Here is a 25,228-nt window from a genome sequence, read left to right on the forward strand (position 1 = left end):
AGTCATCTTTAATTAAATGATAAAATTATATTGATCAATTTGCTCCAAACTGCTGGGCCATTGTAGCCGTGGGTGGCATAGGTTAGCCCTGCTGGTATTACTGTACTAAACTTTTTTTTATGAATAGATAATCAGCGAGATGCCGTAATTACTTAGTTGTACAGGTGTTGAAACAAAAATAACAATGGAAATATCTAAAATACAAGCTGGAAAAATCAAGGAGGAAACAGTGGGGCAACCAGCCTCCGTCTGCCCTACTTGGTTGTTCCTTTAACAGTCATCTGCAGTTTCATCATAGGCAAGAACAACTTACTATTCTTACATATTGCTTCTGTGGATTAAAATTTCGTAAATGAAACATGAAGTATTGCATATTTTAATTCCACATCACATGAAAATGTGGAAAATACTTAGACTTACTGTTTGTGCCGTTGCCAGTTTTAGAGAGAAACAAATTGGTTCCAAGTGCTTAAGAAGTTCAAAAACACATTTCCTTCGAATATAAATTACCATCAATAAGTAAGTGTTTCAGACTGACTTATTAACTTGTTAAGCTGAGTGATAAACTGCAGTTTGATTTGTTACCCAGCGTTTTGATTTTTTTGAAATCACGAAATTGTCTTTGCAATACTGAACAAAGTCCTCTATAATCGTTATTGACAGTCGTGCAAACTCTTTAAGGTCTCTGTCTGAGGCTTTGTTGTAGCGTGTTTTTACCTCTGGTGAGCCGCTCTGTCTTTAAGCAATGACGGATGCGTGTAATCCACCTGGCCACATGTCAATGTGTATTTGAATTCACACTGGGTGTTATGGAAGCTGAGCAGTTTGGAGGCGACAGTCGCGATGTTGGAGATTTTGGTGAGACCACTTCAGTTATCTCTCCGTGGTTGTTCTTGGGCAACGTTTAGATCATTTCAGTCGTGTGACGTAAGACGCACACCTTCTCCAAACTTCAAATTTCTGTCTTTAGCAGTTTGGGCTGGGCGATGACAAGTCAGTGAATGAGTCTGACGCTATTTCACCCCCTGAGGACTTCAATTTACAAAAACGGTGAAACACGTATTCTTTTATCTCTAACAGTGAAACATGTATTTTTTCATCTCTAACAGTGAACCCAAACGCCAATTTTAAATGATTTTGCTTTAAAAACACTTTCGCAATGAAATATTTCCATAAAACGTTTCACCCCCCACGTCACTCCCTTAGTGCTTGAATTTCCAAACATAGTGACATCTATACGTTTTATTTCTAACAGAGAAACCAAATACAAATTTTCATACATTTAGCTTCCAAAATGTACGGACAATAAAATATTGCCATTATTTCCGTAAAAACTTTGAGCCACCGTTTCACCCCTCATAGGGGTTGAATTTCCAAAAACAGTGAAACGCGTGTTTTTTTAATTTCTAACTGAGATGCGAATTTTAAATTTTTGTAGTTTTAGCTTTAAAAATGTTTTCATAATGAAATATGTTCATAAAAAAAATCTGATCCCCTATTTCACCCCCTTTGCGGTTCGATCTCCAAAACCGCTGACAAATGCATTTTTTTTTTTTTTTTTTTTGTAACCGAGATGTCAAATACCGATGTTCATGAATGTAGCTTTAAAAATACTTTAATAGTTCTTTAATAATGATCTATGTTCAAAAACAGTTTTCACCGATTATTCCACCTCTATATGATTAAATTTCCAAAAATGCTGAAACGTGTACTTCTTTATTTCTGACTGAGAAACCCAATACCAATTTTCGTAGATCTAGCTTCACAATTTACTTCATAGCGGCGTTTTTTCAAAATAACCCTTCGTCCCCTATTTCACCTCCTTAGGCTCGGAATTTCGGGAAATCCCTTCTTAAACGACGCCTAAAATATAAGGTCCACACCTTATCCAAATTTAAATTTCCTATCCTTAGCGGTTTTGGCTGGGCACTGATGAGTCAGTCATTCAGAACATTGCCTTTTATATATGGAGGAGATGATGTCTGGTCAGTTTGAAGTCAATAAGGAATATGAATTCAGTATTACTGCTGTTTGTGTTTGCCATCATGACTATTCATATATGGGCTGTGATTGGGAAGTTTTAAGAATGGGCTTGTACAATGGTGGTACTTACATGCTACTGTGATGCATCTCCTTCAAAATAGTCCCCTTCTGATTGAACATACCGACACCAACGGTGCTTCCACTTTTGGAAACATTCCTGGAAATTTTTTTCGTGAAGTGTGTTTGGGACACTATCCGTATTTGCCTGGATGTCTTCAGTCGAGTCAAATGGCTTCCCTTTCAGTTAAAATTTCAGTTTAGGGAACAGGTAGAAGTCCGCAGGGGCCAAACCAGAGGAATATGGCGGTTGTTGATGCACAAGAATTCTGAATTTGGTCAAAGGTTCAACGATGGAGAAGGCACAATAAGCCGGAGCATTGTCACGGCGTAGCACCCAACTCGTGTCTTTCCACAACACAGGCCTTTTCTTCCGCACCTTTTTGCGCAAACGATTCAGGACACATTTGTAGTGTTCCTGGTTAATTGTTTGTCCTACAGCTGTAAATGCATGATGCACATGATGCACAATACCAGTAGAATCGAAAAAAAGTCACCAACATTGTCTTCACCTTCGACCGACTTTGCCGTGCTTTTTTCAGTCGTGGTGAACCTGGAGTCTGCCAGTGCGAAGACTACACTTTGATATCAGGATCATATCCATATACCCACGATTCGTCACCTGTAATTACCCTATTTAACAAATTGTGTCGCTTTTACTCCGATTAACCAGCTCTTGCACACTTCAAGTCGGTATTGTCTCTGGTCAGTTGACAACACTTCTGGAAATAATTTTACAGACACTCGTCGCATGTTCAGATCTTCAGTTAAAATTGACTGAAGTGCGTAGAAACTTAAATTAAGTTCATTAGCCATCTTCCTAATTGTAAGTCTACGATCAGAGCGCACTAAGTCGCGAACTTTCACAACATTTTCATTCGTTTTTGAGGTGGAAGGACAGCCGGGCCGTGGTTCATCTTCAAATAATTCACGGCTATTTTTAAATCTGTTGAACCAGACAAAAACATTTGACTGGCTCATACAGTTATCTCCAAAAGCTGATTTTAATAGTTCGTAAGTCTCAGAAGCTGATTTCCCGGTTTTAAAACAAAATTTCACACCAACTAGTTACTCTGCTTTTTACGTCCATTTTCACGCAGAGGGATCCGGCAACAAGCCCTAACAGACCCGCACTCAACCAGCTGCCACAACTAACTGAATAAAGGAAACGCAGTTTCTTGTGAGAGGGCGTTCAAGGACAAGGCAATGACTCACTCCCCACCCTCCATGTACCTGCCCGCCAAACCAGTAAGCAGTAGCGGATCCATTCTTAAAACATTGCAGTCACACCTCGTATAAGCTGGTCATGAGCACTCAGTTCGAAGCTGGCCTAATCAATGAAGACAGTTTTACTCCAGTCAACGAGATTCCCGGCTGAAGACTTGTCTGGAGATGCCATATACAGTGGTGGAATGCTAACCTGTCTGTCACCCACTGTACTGCCTGGCAACAAGGAGTGGTGGTCTGGGATTCCATTTCTTTTCGTGGACCTCTTTTTTGTCATCAGCAGTATTCTTTCAGCACAGCAGTACGTCGACATACGGGCATTGTATCCCCCATTTCGTACCCTGCATGGACAGTAATCCTGGGCTTACATTTCAGCAAGATCATGCCTGCCCGACCGCACACGGCGAGAGTGTCTCCTGCTTGTCTTCGTGCCTGCAAGACCCTATTTTGGCTGGGAAGGTCGCTGGATCTCTCCCCATTTGCAAACGTTTCTAGCATTATGGGCAGGGGCGTCCAGGGTTTTGACGATCTAACGCGCCAGTTGGACACAATTTAGCTCAATATCCCTTAGGAGGACATCCAGCAACTCTGCCAATGAATGGCAAGCCGAATAACTGCTCATATAGTTGCTAGAGGTAGACCCACTAGAGGCACACCCACGCCCTTTTGGCCCGGTTAAGAATTGGACACTGCCGGTTCAGCCATCGCCATCTGCTGACGGCTGCGCCGGCGCCGTTCTGCCCATGTGGCCACTTGCTGACGGTTCGACACATTTTAATGTTCTGTCCAGAATTTAGCACACTGCGTCTAGATCTTAACCTGCCATGTACTTTCGATGCCATTTTAGCGGATGACCCACGAGCAGTTGCTCGTGTTCTTCGTTTTATCAATTTGACAAACCTCTCTAAGGACATTTGATGATGCTGTTTTTTAATCCTATGCCTGTCCGTCTGTCTTTTATCGTGTTTTCCCTTTTAGTTGTTGTTGTCAACTTGTGCCTCGCGGTGCATTCTTAGAGTAGTCAGGGCGCTAATGACCATTGAAGTTGTGCGCCCTAAAACCACAAAAAAAAAAAAAAAAAAAAACACCCACGCCTTATTGACTTCATCAGGTTACCTTCCATTCAGAAAGCTGTTGCACTCAGCGACTGTTACATTGACTTGTAAATTATAGATTGCAGCGATCGGTCGTCCTTTTTAAATTTTATTGTGCAGATCTCGATTTCGTCCAGAAGCTAGCCATTCTCAATGCACTACTATTTTCGCTCAGTGCATGTAATTCCCTGTTGGTCGGGCTTCATCCACAGTTCACGAATGCTGGCTGTTCAGTGTATGTATAATCAAAAATTTCAGTCATGTACAGCTCTTTCACTTTCCAGATAATAAATACCCCGCTCTTCGTAGGAGTAGGTCCAGCTTCAGAAAGGTTAAGTTTGGATGCTGCTTCCAGAATGCAGATTGCTTTGGCAGACATTTCAGTGTGTATATACACATAATAGAGACATACGAGTGTAGTTCGGAAAGTAAGTTTCGTTTCGATTTTTCTCCACGGCACTGCTACTATCGCAGTTCCGCTCACGCACAGTACTATCTCTGGTCAAGCAGAACGAAATGACACTATTTCGGCTCGCTCTGTGTTGTGTGTCTTTCATAGTGATTGTTTGTAATGGCGTCATTGATCGAAAATCCCGCCGCGTGTGAACTGAGATCCGTGATTCGTTTTCTGAATGCTAAGATGGTTAAACCAACTGACATTCATCGGAAGATCTGTTAGGTTTACGGAGAAAATGCAATGAGTGCTTCATTTGTGAGAAGATGGGTCTGACAATTAAGGAAGGGTGTGATGAAGTGCATGACGAAGTGGACGACCATCTCTGGTTTCCGATGAACTGGTTAGTGCAGTCGATGAAATGATTAAAACACCTACAGGTACGTAATTAAAGGTATTGCTCGTCAGCTTTCATAAATTTCACCAACAGTAATTTACGAGATTGTTACTGAAAAAGTGGATTCTCATAAAAATTGGGTACCTTAAATTTCTTAGTGAACAACACAAGCAGCAGAGGATGGGCGCCACACTTGATTTTTTGACAAGTTACAATGATCATGGCCTGAAATTTTTATCGCAGATAGTCACAGGGAATGAAACCTGCGTTGCTTATGACACCCCTGAAACGAAACGGCAATTGATGGAATTGAAGCACACTTCGTCCCCAGGAAACTAAACACAAGCACCTGTTGACGCCCCGAAACGCCATGTGCGCAGTGATTTAGTACAAATGAAATGAGCATATGGCATTGTTGGCCGGGAAGCCTCATCTGGGGCAGATCTACTAAGGAGACTGCCTACACTACGGTTGTCCGTCATCTTTTAGAATACTGCTGCGTGGTGTGGGCTCCTTACCAGATACGATTGACGGAGTACATCGAATAAGTTCAAAGAAGAGCAGCACCTTTTGTATTATCGCGAAATAGGGGAGAGAGTGTCACTGACGTGGTACAGGATTTGGGCTGGACATAATTAAAACAAAGGCTTTTTTCTTTACATCGGATTCTTCTCACGAAATTCCGATCACCAACTTTCTCCTCCGAATGCGAAAATATTTTGTTGACACCGACCAGCATAGGGAGAAACGATCACCATGATAAAATAAGGGAAATCAGAGCTCGTACGGAAAGATATAGGTGTTCATTCTTCCCGCGCGCTGTACGAGATTGGAATCATAGAGAATTGCGAAGGTGGTTCGATGAACCCTCAGCCAGGTACTTAAATGTGATTTACAGAGTATCCATGTAGATGTAGATGTAGATCCCATTCTTACAGGTCGTTGGCCCACAGTGAGAAATGGCGGAGCTATTTATTAAGGCTGGATTATAGTTGCATTTTTAAAAGTATTTATTAAAGACCCAATTTGGATGAAATTTCTTTCGCTAATGACCGCACAAAAATTTCTTATTAGACTGATCCACAGTTACTATAACAGTATTAAACATTGAAACACTGGAACAACAATTACTTTCAGAAGCAAATATTTAAGAAAACAATACTTTGGTTCTGAATTAAATCTTAGAATGGAACGAATAACCTCCCAATCAAATGAGCAGACCAATAATAAATTCCACAATTTAATAAAGTAAACATAAATTTATCCTACGATAACTGTGTTTACTTTGCGCAGATAGTAAGGAACTGCTTCTCTCACACTGACTTACGAGACCCACATACTCGTAAACATAGCAGCTGATACCAAGACAAGTCAGTAACCAATCAACAGTTTCACACTTTAGAAAAGAATCTATAGCACTAGACGTTAATGTTCATTGAGAACTACATAATCTGTGATGGAACACAGCTTCCATTTTTCATAAAAGGCTGTCGGTGTACCAGCCACTGCTTCATCATTGACAGCTGCATTAGAATCCACTATCTCAGTCAAGAGAAATACAACACAATATCGGCCGGTACACCAGCTCTTACACAGCTCAGTATTAGATATTTCCATAAACATTCTCCTTGAACCTACAAGCCCAGTTATGGTTTCAGTTTTAATTATTCTCACGATACTGCAGTGCTTGTGTTATTCCGAATTACTATTTTAAGTTCTTTTGGACATGTATGCATACCCGAAGGAGCAGGCACTACGGCTCACTACAGCCGTCATGAAATACATGAAATGTACCCGTAGCTGTTAATGTGGACTACCATCAGCTGTGTAATGGAATGACTGCAAATCAAAATTTGTGCCGGGCCGAGACTCGAACCCATATTTCCCGCTTGCGGCGAGCGGTCGCCTTACCATTTCGCTACCCGAGCACTGCCAGGCCCAAACTCCTATATGTCGTCAACCACGTGTTAAAATCTTGCACTCTCACATACATTATACAGGGTGAGTCACCTAACGTTACCGCTGGATATATTTCGTAAACCACATCAAATACTGACGAACCGATTCCACAGACCGAACGTGAGGAGAGGGGCTAGTGTAATTGTTTAATACAAACCATACAAAAATGCACGGAAGTATGTTTTTTAACACAAACCTACGTTTTTTTAAATGGAACCACGTTATTTTTGTTAGCACATCTGAACATACAAACAAATACGTAATCAGTGCCGTTTGTTGCATTGTGAAATGTTAATTACATACGGAGATATTGTAACCTAAAGTTGACGCTTGAAACCTCCGACGTTCAGTTGCGTGTTGTAACAAACACGGGCCACGGTCGGCGAGCAGTATCATGCGCATACTGCAGCATGACCGCTTTCACCCGTTTCATGTGTCGCTACATCAGCAATTACATGGTGATGACTTTAATCATCGAGTGCAATTCTGTCAATGGTCATTAACAGAGAATGCGTTGCAGTTCTACCTGTTTACCGATGAAGCGGGTTTCACAAACCACGGGGCAGTGAATCTACGGAACATGCATTACTGGTCCGTGGACAATCCTCGCTGGCTCAGACAGGTAGAGCGACAGCGACCGTGGACTATAAATGTATGGTGCGGAATCATTGGCGACCACCTCATTGGTCCTCACTTCATTGCAGGGGCCCAAACAGCTGCAACATACATCTCGTTTCTACAGAATGATCTGCCAACGTTGCTCGAAAATGTCCCACTGGAAACGCGTCGACGTATGTGGTATCAGCATGATGGTGCACCTGCACATTCCGCAATTAACACTAGGCTGACCCTTGACAGGATGTTCGACGGGCGTTTCATAGGACGTGGAGGACGCATAAATTGGCCAGCCCGTTCTCCTGATCTTACACCTCTGGTCTTCTTTCTGTGGGGCACGTTAAAGCAGAAGGTGTACCGTGATGTACCTACAACACCAGAGGATATGAAACAACGTGTTGTGGCAGCCTGCGGCGACATTACACCAGATGTACTGCGGCGTGTACGACATTCATTACGCCAGAAACTGCAATTGTGTGCAGCAAATGATGGCCACCACATTGAACATCTATTGGCTTGACATGTCGGGACACACTCTATTCCACTCCGTAATTGAAAAAGGAAACCATGTGTGTACGTGTACCTCACCCCTCATGGTAATGTACATGTGCGTCCGTGAAAAAGACCAATAAAAAGGTGTTAGCATGTGGACGTAATGTGCTGTTCCAGTCTCTTCTGTACCAAAGGTCCATCACCGTTCCCTTTGGATCCCTACGTAATTCGGTGCTCTCCGATACACACGATCGAACAGCGGAGGAGTGGTACTCAAGCGTCAATTTTAGGTTACAATATCTCCGGATGTAATTAACATTTTACAATGCAATAAACGGCACTGATTACGTATTTGTTTATATGTTCAGATGTGCTCACAAAAATAAAGGGGTTCCATTTTAAAAAAACCTAGGTTTGTATTAAAAATATACTTCCGTGCATTTTTGTATGGTTTGTATTAACCAATTACACTAGCCCCTCTCCTCACGTTCGGTCTGTGGAATCGATTCGTCAGTATTTGATGTGGTTTACGAAATATATCCAGCGGTAATGTTAGGTGACTCACCCTGTATATAGTCCCGTACACAAGAGAGGTTTTACTTGGAAGTCGGTTCCCCAGTGTCGGCGAAGGACCTTTACATCGTAACTCGGAATAACATATGCACTGCAATATCGTATTTATCGGCCGCCTGAATGATGTGAAGGAGAATGAGTTGCATGTAGGAGAAATTAGTAGAACTGGCGTAATACATGTCGAAAAATCTTCGTCAATAATTCGAGGATAACTTTTCAGAACTTTCATCTGAACGTGACTAGATTCACCATACGTTCGATACAATTAAAACAGACCATTTTGTCGGCAGTGGAACAGAAGGAGCTAACAGAAATTACAAGAGACAGAACACTTTGAAATAAATTTAAATCAATGTCTCTTAAAAACTTTTGGGTAGAGACTCGGAATGAATATCCCAATTTAGGAAGGAGGACAGTGGACGTGTCATCAACTTACTTTTGTAAGTCAACATTTTCCACAATGGTTTCAATCAAGATGAAATATCGGTCTCGACTGCAGTTGGAAAGGGATCTGCCAATTGCTGTTTCATAGATACAACCAAGACTGGATCTGCTTTCTTCATAAATTGAGGCATGCGCATCACACGAATTGTGCAGAAAATTTCCGAAGTTCGAACTATGTTTATTTTTACTCTTTTGTGTTTCCTTTTTGGATGACCGGTTTAAATGTAACAGTTTCCAAATTGTCATTTAATCTTGACTGTTGCTCTATCGCCATGTAACAGTTTTTAAATTGGCATTTAAATCTTGACTGTCGCTCTATCGCCATTTGTATATCGTGTTCCTGCAAACGTTAAAATATTCTAAATGAATTAAAAGCAGTATACAGGGTGTTTAACAAGTCATCTTATACACCTTTTGGTTGTAAAATCAAGAAGTGGTTCAAAATCACCTATTCATTCTCTCAGCGACCACACTGGTACCGAAACGAAAGATAACAGAGAGAACGCCGAAGTACTGAATTCGGTCTTCCGAAGTTGTTTCACCGCGGAAGATCGTAACACTGTCCCTTTCAATCGTCGTACGAACGTCGGAATGGCAGATATTGAGATAATCTATCGCGGAATTGAAAAGCAACTGCAATGGCTTAGTAGTGCAAAGGCGTCAGGATCAGATCTATAAGATTCTGTAAAGATTATGTGAAAGAACTTGCTCCTCCTTTAGCAGTAATTTATGGTAGATCGCTTGAGCAATGAAAGGTACCTAATGACTGGAAAAAAGCTCAGGTCATTCCCGTTTTTAAGAAAGGCCGTAAGACAGAGCCACACAATTATAGACCGATATAGCTGATGTCAATCTGTTGTAGAATCATGGAACATGTTTTACGCTCAAGAATTATGACGTATTTCGAAAATGAACATCTCTGTAAAAATCAACATGGATTTCGCAAACAGAGATCCTGCGAAACTCAGCTCGCTCTGTTCCTCCATGAGATCCACAGCGCAGTGAAACGGCGCTCAGGTTGATGCCGTGTTCCTTGATTTCAGTGCGGCATTGAACACCGTTCCGCATTGCCGTTTAATTAAAAACCTAATACCATATACGGCCAAGTCCGTTTTCGACTTTTTTTTACAGGAGAGGCGGAGAATTGAAAATTTTGTTAGAAAAATACCCACGTTTGTGACATTTTTTGTCTGCTCTCTTTTACTGTCAAATAAATGGCTTTCAGTTACGAAAACTTGCCAAAAACCAATAGTCATGTCGTAAAATTGTGTTAAAAGATGGGCTTGGCCGACTTCGATACTAACTACTTGATTTGTCCCCTTTGGAGCTAAACCAAAGTGCTTCCAAGTATATCTCAGTAGGAGTGAAAGACTATATCCCTGTCTTACACCTTTTTTAATGCGAGCACTTCGTTCCTGGTCTTCGAGACCTATTGTTCCCTCTCTGTTGTCGTACATATTGTATATTACTGATCTTTCCCTATAGGTTATCCCTATTTTGTTCAGAATTTCGAAAATCTTGGACTATTTTACATTGTCTAATGTTTGTTCCAAGTCGACGAATGTCAGAACGTGTCTGGATTTTCCTTCAGTCTTGTTTCTATGTGAACTTGAAATTCAGAACTGCCTCTCACGTGCTACAGGTGCTACAAAGAAGCTACTCTCTCTCTCTCTCTCTCTCTCTCTCTCTCCCTCTCTCTCTCTCCCCCTCATATATCAGTTGTGCAGGCACGTTTTCTTACGTTTTGCGAGTAGCCAAGGCATGTGATTTTCTGCGAGCTGAGGTGCGCCGACCGTTAGTCGCGGTGTAATTGCCTTTCACTCTCTCTCGCTCTCTGTTGCGTAATACTATCAGTGTGCGGAAGCCGGTAGTCGTTGCTGGTGTTCCAGGTGATTTAGGTCCTGTCGGTCATTATAACGGCTCCAGATTCTGGCGGGAGCGAGCAGTCACGGCCGCGGATGTTTTTAACCTTCGAGCAGGTGCGCTGGGGTACTGAGTACCCATCGCACTATTTCGTAGTCCTGCAGTGTGACGCACAACCCTGCGCTGCGAAGCTCCAGTATTTGTTTACTTGACCCTCCCTGTCCCCTTTCTTTCCTCTAGCCACCTGCCTCTACTCAAGAGTCCTCAGTACTGCGTTGTTTCGCAAGGAAAACTGTTGTGGGGTACTCCGTATGCTACGCACCCGCTAGTGGTATCCTTGTTTCTGCCATTTTCACTTTACCTGAGCAAAGGATTGAACTGTAAAAGTACCTTTTCACGACAGTATTTATTACAGGAATCGAAAAAGATGTAAGTAACTTTTTCTGTATATTTTTTGCGATGTAAGAGTTGTTAGCCAACACTTAGTGTTCTCTGTCTATTTGTTTGTAGGTCTAAAGATTTTATAAAGTTTGAGGACATACCCGCATACCTTCAAGAAATCGACGAAGCCGAGTCCTGTAATAAATATTGCTGAGTTAGCTGAAAGCGAAGGCGATCTTACTGACGAAGAAGTTCATCTTAGCGGCCCAGACCATAAACTAGCCCTGAACAGGAAGGCGAAAGTGGGAGTGAGGAGGAAAGAAGTTCAGAAATTGAGTTTTTTCAGGAAAAGACAAACTATCAAGATGGAGGAAAGAAACCGATTTCTAAAACAAAAACAACAAACCGAAAATTATTGTGAAAGTTTCACCCGGTCTCACAAGCTAGTCAAATATTGTTGCGTTTTTTAAGCTTTTCGAAACTTCTAAGGCGTCTGGATTTTACGGACGTTACATAAGCTTGATCCATAATGACAGTACGATACAATATGAGATCCTCAGTAAATAATATTATGTTATATCAACAAAGGCAATTGCAGTTAATCTTATGTACTATGGACAGGGATATGAATAAACTAGTTAAAGCGAAACGCATTTTGGAGACGAACTAAGTAGGTGGTTAATGACATCGGAAAACCCCATTTAACAAGAGAAAGGCGAGCTTCAGCACAGAAAGGCATAAGACCAGAATAATACATTATTGCTTTTAACATAAATATAGCCGGGACCAAGGGTAAGTGGCTGCACGGCATTAACAGGGCTAGGCTGCCACCCAGAAAGAAAAATAAAATTCACCTCTAGCGAGACAGTGACAGGCTGAAGCCATACTGGGCGACGCAGACGCGACCCAGTGGGGAGATTCCCATTACATAAAAGCTTTCTCAGAACTAAAATGGCTAGATCTCTTTCTCATCTCGCGGTGCACCACACAAGTGTGTGGAAATAAGCGAGGGAATTGAGAGCTCTGCTTTCTGCAAAGTGAGGACGATACGCTTCACGTATCGTGGTGACAGATAGCAAAGTGGTAGTTATATATTCCTGAGAAAACTTTTGTGGGCAAAGAAAATGTGCACATTTCTCCAACCCTTAGCGAGTGTGCAAAAGCCATTAGTTTGACTAGGGAAAAATTAACGTTCTACGGAACGCAGGAAAGTTGGGACTGAGTGGCTTCAGTCAAGGCCAGAGCAGGGAATTAGCGTTTCAGATCCAGCACAGAGACAACGCCATGGCAGATACCGCTTGGTAAAGTACTATCGCACATTACGTCACAGTAAATGTTGAGTCTAGAATTTGCTCACTCCAATTTGCGTACACTTTGACCATTGAATATCAAAAGCTTGGCTACTAACCTACCCTGACATTGAGCATATGAGAGTTTTTTCCATTGGGTCAAAAAGTAAATTTATTTTCCAGCAATTCAGTGCATTGATCAGCTATGACAACGTAGATGTAAATGAGGTGATGAAAATTTTTCATCATTCTTCCCTGTGATAAAAATTTTTCAAATATAAAGTTAACGATTTTAATAATCGTCAGTTCAATATGTCCAAGAGTTAAATATTTTGTTATTGAGTGTCAAAAGTAATTGAACATGATTGTTGCGTATCACTTGATCCCTGAAAGCACAGAAGATAAATTATATGCAGAATAAAAAAGAGAATAGCTGTTTTGTCTTTCTAGAATAGATCCCAGACTTTTACTTTTATTAATTCATGCATTCTAGTTACGTGACAGCAGCATTTCTAATGATTTTTGTTACGACCCGCTCCTAATATTAGCTGACTTACAGGGACAGGTTAATACCTATATAGAATGTCTGTTTCACACCCCAGGCTTGAGAAGACAGTTCAGATGTTCTGTCCATTTGTGTGCTAAGTGGTAAGCTAAGTTTACACACATTAGTACACTCACTGTGCAGATACAAAGGTCGGAAAAAGACAAACTGACATGATAGATATATTATCCCATACTAACAAATATAATGACCACTTTAGAACGAATTACGAACGTACAAGAGATTGTAAATTTACTGACTGATGTGAAACTGTGGCATTGTTTAGCGTTTTATTTTCGATAGGTATAAAGAGACGTCAACATGTAAATGTAAATAGAACTTTGGGAGTCAGACGGAACAGGAATAGCTATCCCGAGGGCCCCAATGAGCTATAAGAGATTTCTATTTGTAAAGCGTTGTACGACTTTCTATGACGTTTGCATTCGAAATGAAAGGATAAAATTTAACAGCTCACCGACTGTCAGAAAGCTTTTACTTTTCTTTACAGTCAATCTGAAACGATCCTATAATCCAACTGAATATGTGACGATCGATGAAATGTCGACTGCATTTAGAGGCCGCTGCTCCTGGATCCAGCATATACCATCCAAATCCGCCAAATACGGGACAAAAATATTTGCCATTTGTGATGCGAATAGTTTTTCCACCAGGAATACTGAAGCGTATCGGGGAAAGCAGCCATATGGGCCGTTACAAGAATCGAACAGCCCAGCAGAAATTGTAAAAAGGCTTGACAACAACGTCGAAGGTAGACACGGATGTGTCACCACTGACAACTGGTACACGAGCTGCCAGTTAGTCCTCGCAAGAACGAAACGGAGACACTGCATGAATTTTTTCCTGTAAATACCAACCTGTCGGCGTTTCGAAATTTGGCTTTCAAGGTAATAAACCTCTTTTTTCGGTGATACTCCTGTCCACAACGCATGATTCACATGATATCGATCCCGAAACAGGAAAGCCAATCATCATTACTGAGAGTGGATACTGTGGACAAAGTGATTGCAGGGATGTTCTGTTGCCATAATTACAAGGTCCGCAGCTCGTGGTCTTGCGGTTGCGTTCTCGATTCCTGAGAAAAGGAGTCTTAACAGGACAGACAGATAGACGGATAGCAAATGACAAAGAAGACATTTTTTGAGGTGATACAGTTACAAATTAAGAACTTGCACTGTCCTTACCTGAGAGAAGGGCTCTCAACAGGACAGACAGATAGTCGGATAGCAAATGACAAGGAAGACATTTTTTGAGGTGATACTGTGGTGTCACCGCCAGACACCACACTTGCTAGGTGGTAGCCTCTAAATCGGTCGCGGTCCGTTAGTATACGTCGGACCCGCGTGTCGCCACTATCAGTGATTGCAGACCGAGCGCCGCCACACGGCAGGTCTAAAGACACTTCCTAGCACTCGCCCCAGTTGTACAACCGACTTTGCTAGCGATGGTTCACTGACAAAATACGCTCTTATTTGCGGAGACGATAGTTAGCATAGCCTTCAGCTACGTCATTTGCTACGACCTAGCAAGGCGCCATTACCAGTTACTATTGATGCTGTAAAACATGTACCGTCGAGAGCGACGTTCACCAATTATGGATTAAAGTTAAGTATTCCACAGCTACGTCCTTTTTTGCTAGTCTCAATTTCCTTGACCCGTTCCAGACCTCACGCCAGCCTGCGTGAGCTTAAACGCGTGCCTTTCGGCTTCCTCTCTTACAGGGTTGGCTCTCTTGCCAATCCACAACAGATACAATTAAGAACTTGCACTGTGAAACCTGTCTTCTTGCAAAATTGCACGATTCTAGGTCAACGAGAAGTACCCTATAGATTCTGAGTGACTTTGCGAGTATCGGAATATGTGATATAAATGGCCGTATCTTTTGACTAGATTGACTTAAAAGGTTAAATTTTATACATCACCAATGGACCGTAGACTGTAGTATTTGACATAAATTTCAACTTCATACTTCAAACCTCCCTCAGAAAAGGACGTCTTAACAGACGGACAGACAGACAGTCGGATAACATTAAAATTTGAAAATAAAACACTGACTCTGTTACAGGAAATCTTCGAAGGCATCTTAAATTCAACTAAACGATGGAGGAAGCTTTACTTGACGTTAACTGTCGTTCAAAACTTGTTTCATGCTACTTGGATTGGATGCATTCCTCATTTTAGTCACAGTTATTCATGCACGTTCATTTATCCAACAGCAAATCTCTCCGGGGTACGTGAAGACGGAGATCTATAACGGGGCGACTGGCCTACCGGACAACTTTTGGGACAGCCACTTCCTGGAACCAGACGACATCGCACAGGCAGTCATCTTCATGCTGTCACAGCACCCTCGCGTGCAGGTGAGTCCCCCTCCTGTACAATCAGTTTGAGGAACAGAAACTTGAGACGGGCCGTAACATCAAATAAATGAGTCCGTAGGGTGGAAGTGAGCGCATGAGGAATATATGCAACGCCGCTCTAAGGTATGGATGTGAACGGTTGAAACTGGTTCGTATTTATTTAAACGCGTGTTTGGAAGTGCCTAGTTGGTATCTGAGAAACGAATAAAACTTATTTTGATACTGAAATATGCAAATCTCAGTCCACGGATATTTTGTACGGAAATATGTAGAGCCCGCTCTACATCATGCGAAATCCATACTAGCTGGTACATCAAACAATTCACCTAAGAGAAGGCAATCCGTTTTCAATAAAATTTACATATGCCATCTGACTGCAAAACAAACGACTCAGACTAAAATGTTCGTTCTGAATATAGCTAATCTTTACCTTTAGCCTTGCAAATAATCACTGTATCAGAACTGTTTTTGCGACTGTAGAGTAAATGAACATAAAAATTAACGCATCTGTCTACCTGATAAAACTGCTTGAAAATTCACAAGATAGCACATAAGAGAAATCTTTTATGGGTAGTAAGCTTCTGAACTCATACTGATATTTTCACAAGAACACTCTGACAATCACTATGCCATACAATGGAAATGAATTTTGATGGCAATTAAATTTATTGGCCTACCTGTGCGCTCGGAACCATTGTCTGTTCTGCAACCTGTTGCTATTAAGAATATTGATCTCACTGGCCGAAACCAAGTTTCATTTGCTGTGCTTGCGATGTGCAACGCAAGACGGTATGTTACCGACTTTCACAAAACGCTTCTCAGTAAACAACTCGCGATGAGCAATGTGAGCAGGCAAACACAGTCATGAAAGAAAATGAAAGTGGGGAACTAATCTTAACGACTGATGAATGTGAACAAAGGCTCCAAGTATAACTATGCTTCATTAACCCGTAACAGCAATACACCCTTTCATAAAGTTCTAACAACTAGACACGTTACCAAAATATTTCTTAACGCTTTTCCTGTGTACAGTTACGTTCCTTGACACTTGTTTCTGTTATAAGACAAAACCGTATGTTGCATTATAATACTTGTACGGTAAACTTCAACCATACGAAATGTTCCAACAAAAAGAATGTGGTGTCACCGCCAGACACCACACTTGCTATGTGGTAGCGTTTAAATCGGCCGCGGTCCCTTAGTAAACGTCGGACCCGCGTGTCGCCACTCTCAGTGATTGCAGACCGAGCGCCGCCACACGGCAGGTCTAGAGACCCTTCCTAGCACTCGCCCCAGTTGTACAGCCGACTTTGCTAGCGATGGTTCACTGACAAATTACGCTCTCATTTGCCGAGACGATAGTTAGCATAGCCTTCAGCTACGTCATTTGCTACGACCTAGCAAGGCGCCATTACCAGTTACTACTGATGCTGTAAAACATGTACCGTCAAGAGCGATGTTCACCAATTATGGATTAAAGTTAAGTATTCCAGCAGCTACGTACTTTATTTGCTAGTCTCAATTACTTGACCTGTTCCAGACTTCACGCCAGCCTGCGTGAGCTTAAACGCGTGCCTTTCGGCTTCCTGTCATAATGGGTTGGCTGTCTTGCCAATCCACAACAAAGAAATTGCACAGTTACACACACACACACTGATAGAAGAGATAGAGAAGATCCAATGAAGAGTGGCATGTTTCGCCACGGAATCGGTTAGTCGGCACGAGAGAGTCACAGAGATGCCCGACAAACTCCATTGGCAGACGTTACAAGAGAGGCGTTGTGCATCACGGAGAGATTCACTACTGAAATTTCGAGGAAGCACTTTCGGGGAAGAGTCAGACAACAAATTACTTCTCCCCACATACATCTCGCGTACTGAACATGAGGAGAAAATTCGAGAAATTACAGTCACTGCAGAGGCTTACCGACAATCATTCTTCCCACGGCCTATTCGCGAGTGCAACAGGACTGGAGGGCTCAGTCAGTGGTACAAAAAATACCCTCCGCCACACACCACCACGTGGCTTGTGGAGCATGATGTAGATGTAGTTTCCGCAGGAAACCTCCACATTTCTTATCTTGTCAGTCCCTGTAGCTTACGACATCCATCTGTAGTACCATACCTCGAACGCATCGATTCTCTTCATTTACGGCTTTAACAAACTCTACATCACTCATATTCATACAATGCTATGCTTCAAACGTAGATTCACAGAAATTTCTTCCTCAAATAAAAGACAATCTTGTGCTCACTAGACTGTTCTTCTCATTTAACAGGTACTGCAGTGCTTCCTCGTCTTCACTGACAAAACCAAATTCATCAGCGAATCTTGTCAGTGGTAGCTTTTCACTCTGAATTTTACTCTCATTCCCGAAACTTTCTTTTACTTTCGTCATTGCTTCTGCGGTATGAAGATGGAACAGTAGGAGCGAAAGACGAAATCCTTGTTTTATACTCCTTCTGTTCCGAAACTCTTCATTCTTGGTCTTCCATTCTTATTTTTCCCCCTCTTGATTCTTGTACATTTCCTATAGCTCACACAAATTTTCTTGAGGATTTTTAAAATCTTACACAGTTTTTCATTATCGAAAGCTTTTTTAGGTCAACATTTCTTATTAACATGAAACATACTTATTTTTCCAAAGTCTTGCTTCCACTATCAATGACAACAGCATAACTACTTCTTATGTGCTTTTTATCTTCCCTAAAAAAACTGATCGTCATCCAAAACATCGTTAATTACCTTTTCCGTTCTGCTGTATAATTTATTACCTCAAAAGTTCTTCTGTTAACCTGTTTGTGTGTTAGTTCTCGCGCTTACAAGTTGCAGTCAACTGAAAACAAGATAGATGAAAAAAGTAAGTAAACTGTTTATTATTTCAAAAGTAATCACCGTAATTGTTAATGCATTTATCCGACAGTGAGACAAGACCGTCATATCCTTACGGGAAACTGTTTTTGGCTGCCTACGGAACCGTAATTGCTTCCAGGCCTGCATCTCTTCGTTCGAAGCAAATCTATGGCCACGAATGTCTTTCTTCAGGGCTCCAAAAATGCGGAAAACGCATGGAGAGAGATCGGGACTGTAGGTTTCCCGCTGCCGTTTCACCTTGAGTTCTCTTCGGATTTATTTCATTTTAACTGATCTGTATTAGTATAAAACTGTCTTTTCCATAATATTTTTATACTTCCTTCTTTCGTCGACCAATTGAAGCACTTCTGTTACCTAAGGATTCTTCATAAGTGCTTTTCTTGTACCTACGTTTGCCTGATTAGTTTCTGTGACTGGCCTGTTTAGAGACGGGCATTCTTCATCTACTGCCTACTCAGCTATTCATTATCGCAATACCTGAGCCTTAGAGAAATGCAAAAGGATCTCGTTATTCCTCTTCTTCTCATACTGATTCTTCCGAACGAGTCTCTTAAACATCATTAAAAAATTGTAATCTGTGTTTCTGTCTGCTCCTGAGTACGCCTTACTATCCAGTATCTGATTTAGGAATCTCCAACCATGATGTAATCCGGCTGGAATATTCCCGTGTCTCCTCCTCTTGGGATTTTTCAACAGTGTATTCGCTATCATTAGCTAAGATATGTTGCGGAACTCAAATAGTCTCTTCCATCTCTGTCATTCCTATTATCGAGTCCATATTCTGAAACGCTGTCTTCTATTTGTTTCGCTGCTGCACGATCCCAAACACCCATGATTATTGTTTTTTCATGTCACTATACGTCATGAATTACATGTACCATATCCACTTACTCCTTTCTCTGTATGTTCACCTTCTGCTTGTGACGTCAACAGTAAGTCGGTACGAAGGCCGCACAAACGGTTCGAGGAAGCAAGAGAACTTACTCAATATTCACTCTGGTCAATACAATTGTACTTGAGTTAAGTAATCAAAGCAGAAACAAGTTATGAATGTAGCTACAGACGTGCTAAAGGCACGTCTTCAGCATAAGGCAGACGATAAAATGCTAATAAAGGCCTCATTATCCTGAAAAACTTTTAGAATAAAATTGCAGTCCCTCCTGCATACAACTTTTGATTATTAATTCGACTAAAGCACGACATTAGCTACATTGACAATGAATATTTAATTAACTCCAAGCAGCCTGAAACTTATGACAGTGCGGGTTCCGAAGAACACGAACAGTCACAGTGGTGTTCCCGGGAAAAGTATCCAGAAATTTTTAAATGCTCAGAGTCTGCCTTTTTTATTGGATGGAGACTCCTGGCCCAGTCGAACAAAAGCTAAAAGAGCCGATGGGTGTCTGGTGAGACTCTAGGAAAGACGGGATGTCCGTTCAGGGCGTGTCTGAAGAGGACTCAAAAGAAAATTTACACGGCTTTACTCAGAAAAGAAGAACTACCCTGATTCGTACCGGTATTAGTAGACCACAGTGTTATTGTATCTGGGGGTGAGAGAACTTCGGTCAGATTATCGCGAGTCAACTTGCGTAATTAGGGCTGATAGTATATCCACAACTAATCTGAAAGCATGAACACTGCGATGCGTTTTTTAGTCACCAATGTATTTTTTTACTGCAGTGTCACCACATTACCGATAACGGCCAAGTGCAATAACATCGTGGAGTAGTACATATACACACTCAATCACCAACCCATCCATACACTACAGAGCTTCTTCATGTAGGACAGGAGTTGCTGAAATGAGGCACAAAGAAAACAATCTGGGCACTGCGAATTCTTTCTCCACGCACAGGACACAAATGTGACAAAGGATAGCAGAAAATTAAGCTGGTAGGCTGATTTCAAAACAAACAAAGTATAATGAAAGGAATTTATATGGAAGGAGGTTAAAATAGGACCCTTTCACGTCACACATTTACGAAACATAGATCAACACATGTGAATATTCAGGTTTTGGCGGCGCAAAGACTGTTGCATTAAGTTTCGGGTGTGCAGCAGCAATAATTCTCCTTCTTCTTTTATTATTTCAGCTGTATAGCGTTCAGCCATCTTCAGAGTGAGCCGCAAGACTGCGGCTCCATTGCTCGCTTTGTCTTGCGGCTCACTCTGAAGTAGGCTGAACGTTATACAGCTGAAATAATAAAAGAAGAACGAGAATTCTTGCGGCTGCACACCCGAAACTTAATGGAATAGATCACTACAGCTGGAGCTTGGCCATCATCTACACAAGAATTTCAAACACTGAAGAGCCAAAACAAGTGGTAGACCTGCCTAATATCGTTTAGGGCCCCCAGAAATGCTGCAACCCCACGTGGCATGGATGCGACTAATTTCTGAAGTGGGGCTGGAGGGAATTGACACCATGAACCCTGAAGCCACTCTGTAGCAATTCTGGATGTGTAGGGTGTCGCATTGTCCTGCTGGAATTGACCATGCCCGTCGGAATGCGCAATGGACGTGAATGGATGCAGGTGATCACACAGGATGTTTACGTACGGGTCACCTGTCAGAGTCGTATCTAGACGCATCGGAAGTACCATATCACGCTAACTGCGCACGCCCCACACCATTACAGAGCCTCCACCAGCCTCCACAGAGCCTCCACATGCAAGGTCCATGCACTCGTGTACACGAGTGGGCCTTCGGCTCCGAAAGCCCATATCGATGATGTTTCGTTGAATGGTTCGCACGCTGACACTTGTTGATGGCCAAGCACTGAAATCTGCAGCGATCTGCGGAAGGGTTGCACTTCTGTCGCGTTGAACGATTCTCCTCAGTCGTCGTTGTTCCCATTCTTGCAGGATCTTTTTCCGGCTGCAGGGATGTCGTAGATTTGACGTTTACCGGATTCTTGATATTCACGGTGCAATAGTGAAATGGTCGTACAGGAAAATCCCCACTTCATCGCTGCTTCGTAGATGCTGCGTCCCATCACTCGTGCGCCGACTATAACACTACGTTCAAACTCACTTAAATCTTGATAAACTGCCATTGTAGCGGCAGTAACCGATCTATCAACTGCGCCAGACACTTTGAAACGTCCCCTTAGAAAACTTAATGACTTACTGTGCTGGTTAACCTCTTACGTTATTTGATTTTCAAACAGCTGAGCAGAACTGAACGTACTCAGACATTTCGCTCTTTACCTATTCTGATCAACACTAAACTGGCAGCCAATATTTTTAGCGCAACGCAATCTCACTTTTAATAATCCCTACAAATAATGGCCCTCACTAACATTAACCTATACCATTCACAAATCACTTACCTCACAAAAATCTTCGTTACTCAAGCTACTGCAGCGAGCGCCACTACTGCCAGCTAAATAAAAGATTCAAACTACTGAAGGCACTAACTACTGATAGGCATAGTTAACAAATGAAAGATTTTGATATAGAACAAACAATATATTTACCTTAATACTGTTCAAAAGTCATAATATATATAGCAGTTCATGACATCCATTCTTACAAATGTACTGTTTCTGATGGACAATAGCGAACAACAATGCAAACCAGCCACAGACTGCACACAGCACAGCCAGTGATATTCATACAGAGCGCTCCGTGGCGTTACCAATAAAAAAAACCTTAACAGCCTACTTACAACGTGTTGTCTTATATACGCCTTGCTGACCGCAGCGCCGTACTCTGCCTGTTTACATGTCTCTGTATTTGAGTACGCATGCCTATACCAGTTTCTTTGGCGCTTCAGTGTAGGAGACATCTACGTCTCGCTGTACAAATTATTGCGAACCGGTGTAGCTAGATTCTCGCCAGTTCTCGTAAACTTATCGTCTCATTCATCTACCTTCTAAAGTCGTACAGGCTCCAATGTGTGAGATAGCTAGGAAAAAAGAGGAAGATAGTGGTTAGTATCCAGCATTAACAACAATGAAACATACTGGTAAAATTATATACAGCATGAAATAAATAATAAGTGAAACATAATATTGAATAAACATTACTGCTGTTTCATGCTTGTGTGCCTAATGACGACTTATAAAATGCAGCCTTATCAGCTGCTAGAATACAGACTATGTTACTGAAAATCAATTCTTTCGTGTATTCCTCGAGATCAATAAACTACCTGGGCGACCACCAGATAGGACATGGTTAAATGACAATACAAAATGGAAAAAGCTAAATTGGATATGGAAAGTTTGAATAATTTACAGTAGTCTGGAGAAGACATTTCTCCATAAGCGAATGGACATTCTGTATTTGCTAAATTCCTCTGAACTTTAAACACTTGAGTGCATGTTTCGCGTATATATTGAATAAGAGGGACTAATGCACATGTGTAATACATTGCCTTCCATAACTGTGCTGCCTTTTCTGTTAGAACATAACTTTAATATTTGTCAAATGTAATGATTTTGTGTTGTAGAGCTATGAGCAACTAACTGCCTACAACGTTTAATGTTACAGGTGCATGACATCATCATCCGACCAACAGGATCTCAGCCCTAGCCTCTGCAGCAGTTGATGCCTCGCAGAGCAATCACTTCCAGTAGTATGACCATTCACGGTGTCGGCAATAGGTGGTTTTGTGCTCTTCAAATAAAGTCATTTCAACATGTGTGTGATATGTTTTTGTTTGCTGCAAACGAGTAGCATATATCGATATCATTAAAAAATTAAAACGGTCACCCGATAACCACGCCACTATTTCCCACTACGTGATTGCTAGCCACAGCTTATTGGGAGAGCAAAAATTTGATTTTCCGTATTTCACACAATTTTTGACCAAATTTCAGAATCTAAAATGTTTTGCGAAGTACTCACTAAGAAGAATAAGTTTAAGTTAACGGTTTAACACAAGTCAAGTATTAAAATTACACAGTGTATTTGTCTGACTCGCAAGTTACCCAGACTATATTCATTGTGCTCTGACAGGGAAAAAATCATAGCACCAAGAAGGAGTTGTGCGACGTTAAAGAAAGTTGGTAGGCAGGTTTCTACAAGTATCGCGCCATTCCCATAAGACTGGCACTAGTAGCGCCGCTATGAGGATGCAGATCGGATTTGCTTTAATTACACATTGTAACGGTCGTGAGCGCTAGTTACCTTCAAGATTGGACGTGGCGAGTTGATGTTATATAAGAATGCATTTAAGGTGACAAAGAAGGCGATTATCAACACCTCACTGTGTTCGAACGCGGTCGTGTGATAGGGCTACGAGCAGCTGGATGTTGCTTCTACGATACGGCAGAAAAACTTCGCAGGAATGTGGCCAATGTACATGAGAAAGACGAAATTAATGAGAAGTAGCAGAAATGAGAACACCGAGAAACTTAACATCAGTATTGATGGTCACGAAGTAGATGAAATTAAGGAACTCTACTACCTACGCAGCAAAATAACCAAAGACGGACGGATCAGGACGAAAATCGAAAGCAAACTAGCACTGGCAGATAGGGCATCCCTGCAAAAGAGAAGTCTACTAGCATCAAACATAGACCTTAATTTGTGGAAGAAATTTCTGAGAATGTACGTTAGGCGAACAAGCATTGTATGGTAGTGAAATATGGACTGTGGGAAAACCGAAACAGAAGAGAATCGAAGCATTTGAGATGTTGTGCTACAGAAGAATGTTGAAAATTACGTGGACTGATAAGGTAAGGAATAAGGAGGTTCTGCGCAGAATCGGAGAGGAATATATGGGAAAGACTGAAAAGTAGAAGGGACAGGATGATAGGACATCTGTTACGACATCAGGGAATGACTTCCATGCCGGTAGGATTGGCCGAGCGGTTCTAGGCGCTACAGTCTGGAACCGCGCGACCGCTACGGTCGCAGGTTCGAATCCTGCCGCGGGCATGGATGTGTGTGATGTCCTTAGGTTAGTTAGGTTTAAGTAGTTCTAAGTTCTAGGGGACTGATGACCTTAGAAGTTAAGTCCCATAGTGCTCAGAGGCATTTGAACCATTTTGACTTCCGTGGTACTAGAGGGAGCTGTAGAGGAAGACAGAGATTGGAATACACCCAGCAAATAATTGACCACATGTGTTTTAAGTGCTACTCTGAGATGCAACAGGAGAGGAATTCGTGGTGGGCCGCATCAAGCCAGGCAGAAGACTGATGACCCAAGAAAAGAAAAATAAATAATATAAAATAAAATATAAAGAAGAGAGAACTTTCCTTATATCTATTTTTTTTCAGTTGTTGTGTACTGCACCCAAGCGTCTGGTTTCGATAGTTGAAACTACAAATACGCATGGAGAAATACTTCTCAACAATTCACCAACGTTCCTGTACAGTGAAACTCTACTGCTCTCAGAATTTTCCTTATCAGTTAATTTGCTCGCACCTCTATGACCATCTGATATTTCACCTCTAATTTCGTTAGGTGAAACATCAATTTCTTTGCAACATTCGCAGTAACCTCCAAAAGTGGTTCCAACTGTTGCCTAATCACTACATTTCCAGCTCCGTTTTTTGTCGACTGATTCAAATTTACAGCAGGCAAGACCTCGTCATTTCGTCAACTATTTCTTGATCACTGTTCTCCTGATACTCTCTCAGCATTGTCGTTTTAT

General features: G+C 41.7%; 1 protein-coding gene across 1 annotated transcript in view; it reads left to right on the forward strand.

Annotated features, from left to right (window-relative positions):
- The window catches only part of LOC126143900 (farnesol dehydrogenase-like), a 121,095-nt gene extending 97,841 nt beyond the window's left edge, over window positions 1-23,254 (forward strand). The window contains exons 5-6 of the mRNA XM_049915456.1: window positions 15,607-15,750; window positions 23,118-23,254. Of these exons, the coding sequence (XP_049771413.1) occupies window positions 15,607-15,750; window positions 23,118-23,159 (186 nt within the window). The 3' untranslated portion in view covers window positions 23,160-23,254. The remainder of the gene's footprint in view (window positions 1-15,606; window positions 15,751-23,117) is intronic.
- The last annotated feature ends 1,974 nt before the right edge of the window (window positions 23,255-25,228 follow it).

Source organism: Schistocerca cancellata, chromosome 2 (genome assembly GCF_023864275.1).
Source record: "Schistocerca cancellata isolate TAMUIC-IGC-003103 chromosome 2, iqSchCanc2.1, whole genome shotgun sequence".
Lineage (NCBI taxonomy): Eukaryota > Metazoa > Arthropoda > Insecta > Orthoptera > Acrididae > Schistocerca > Schistocerca cancellata.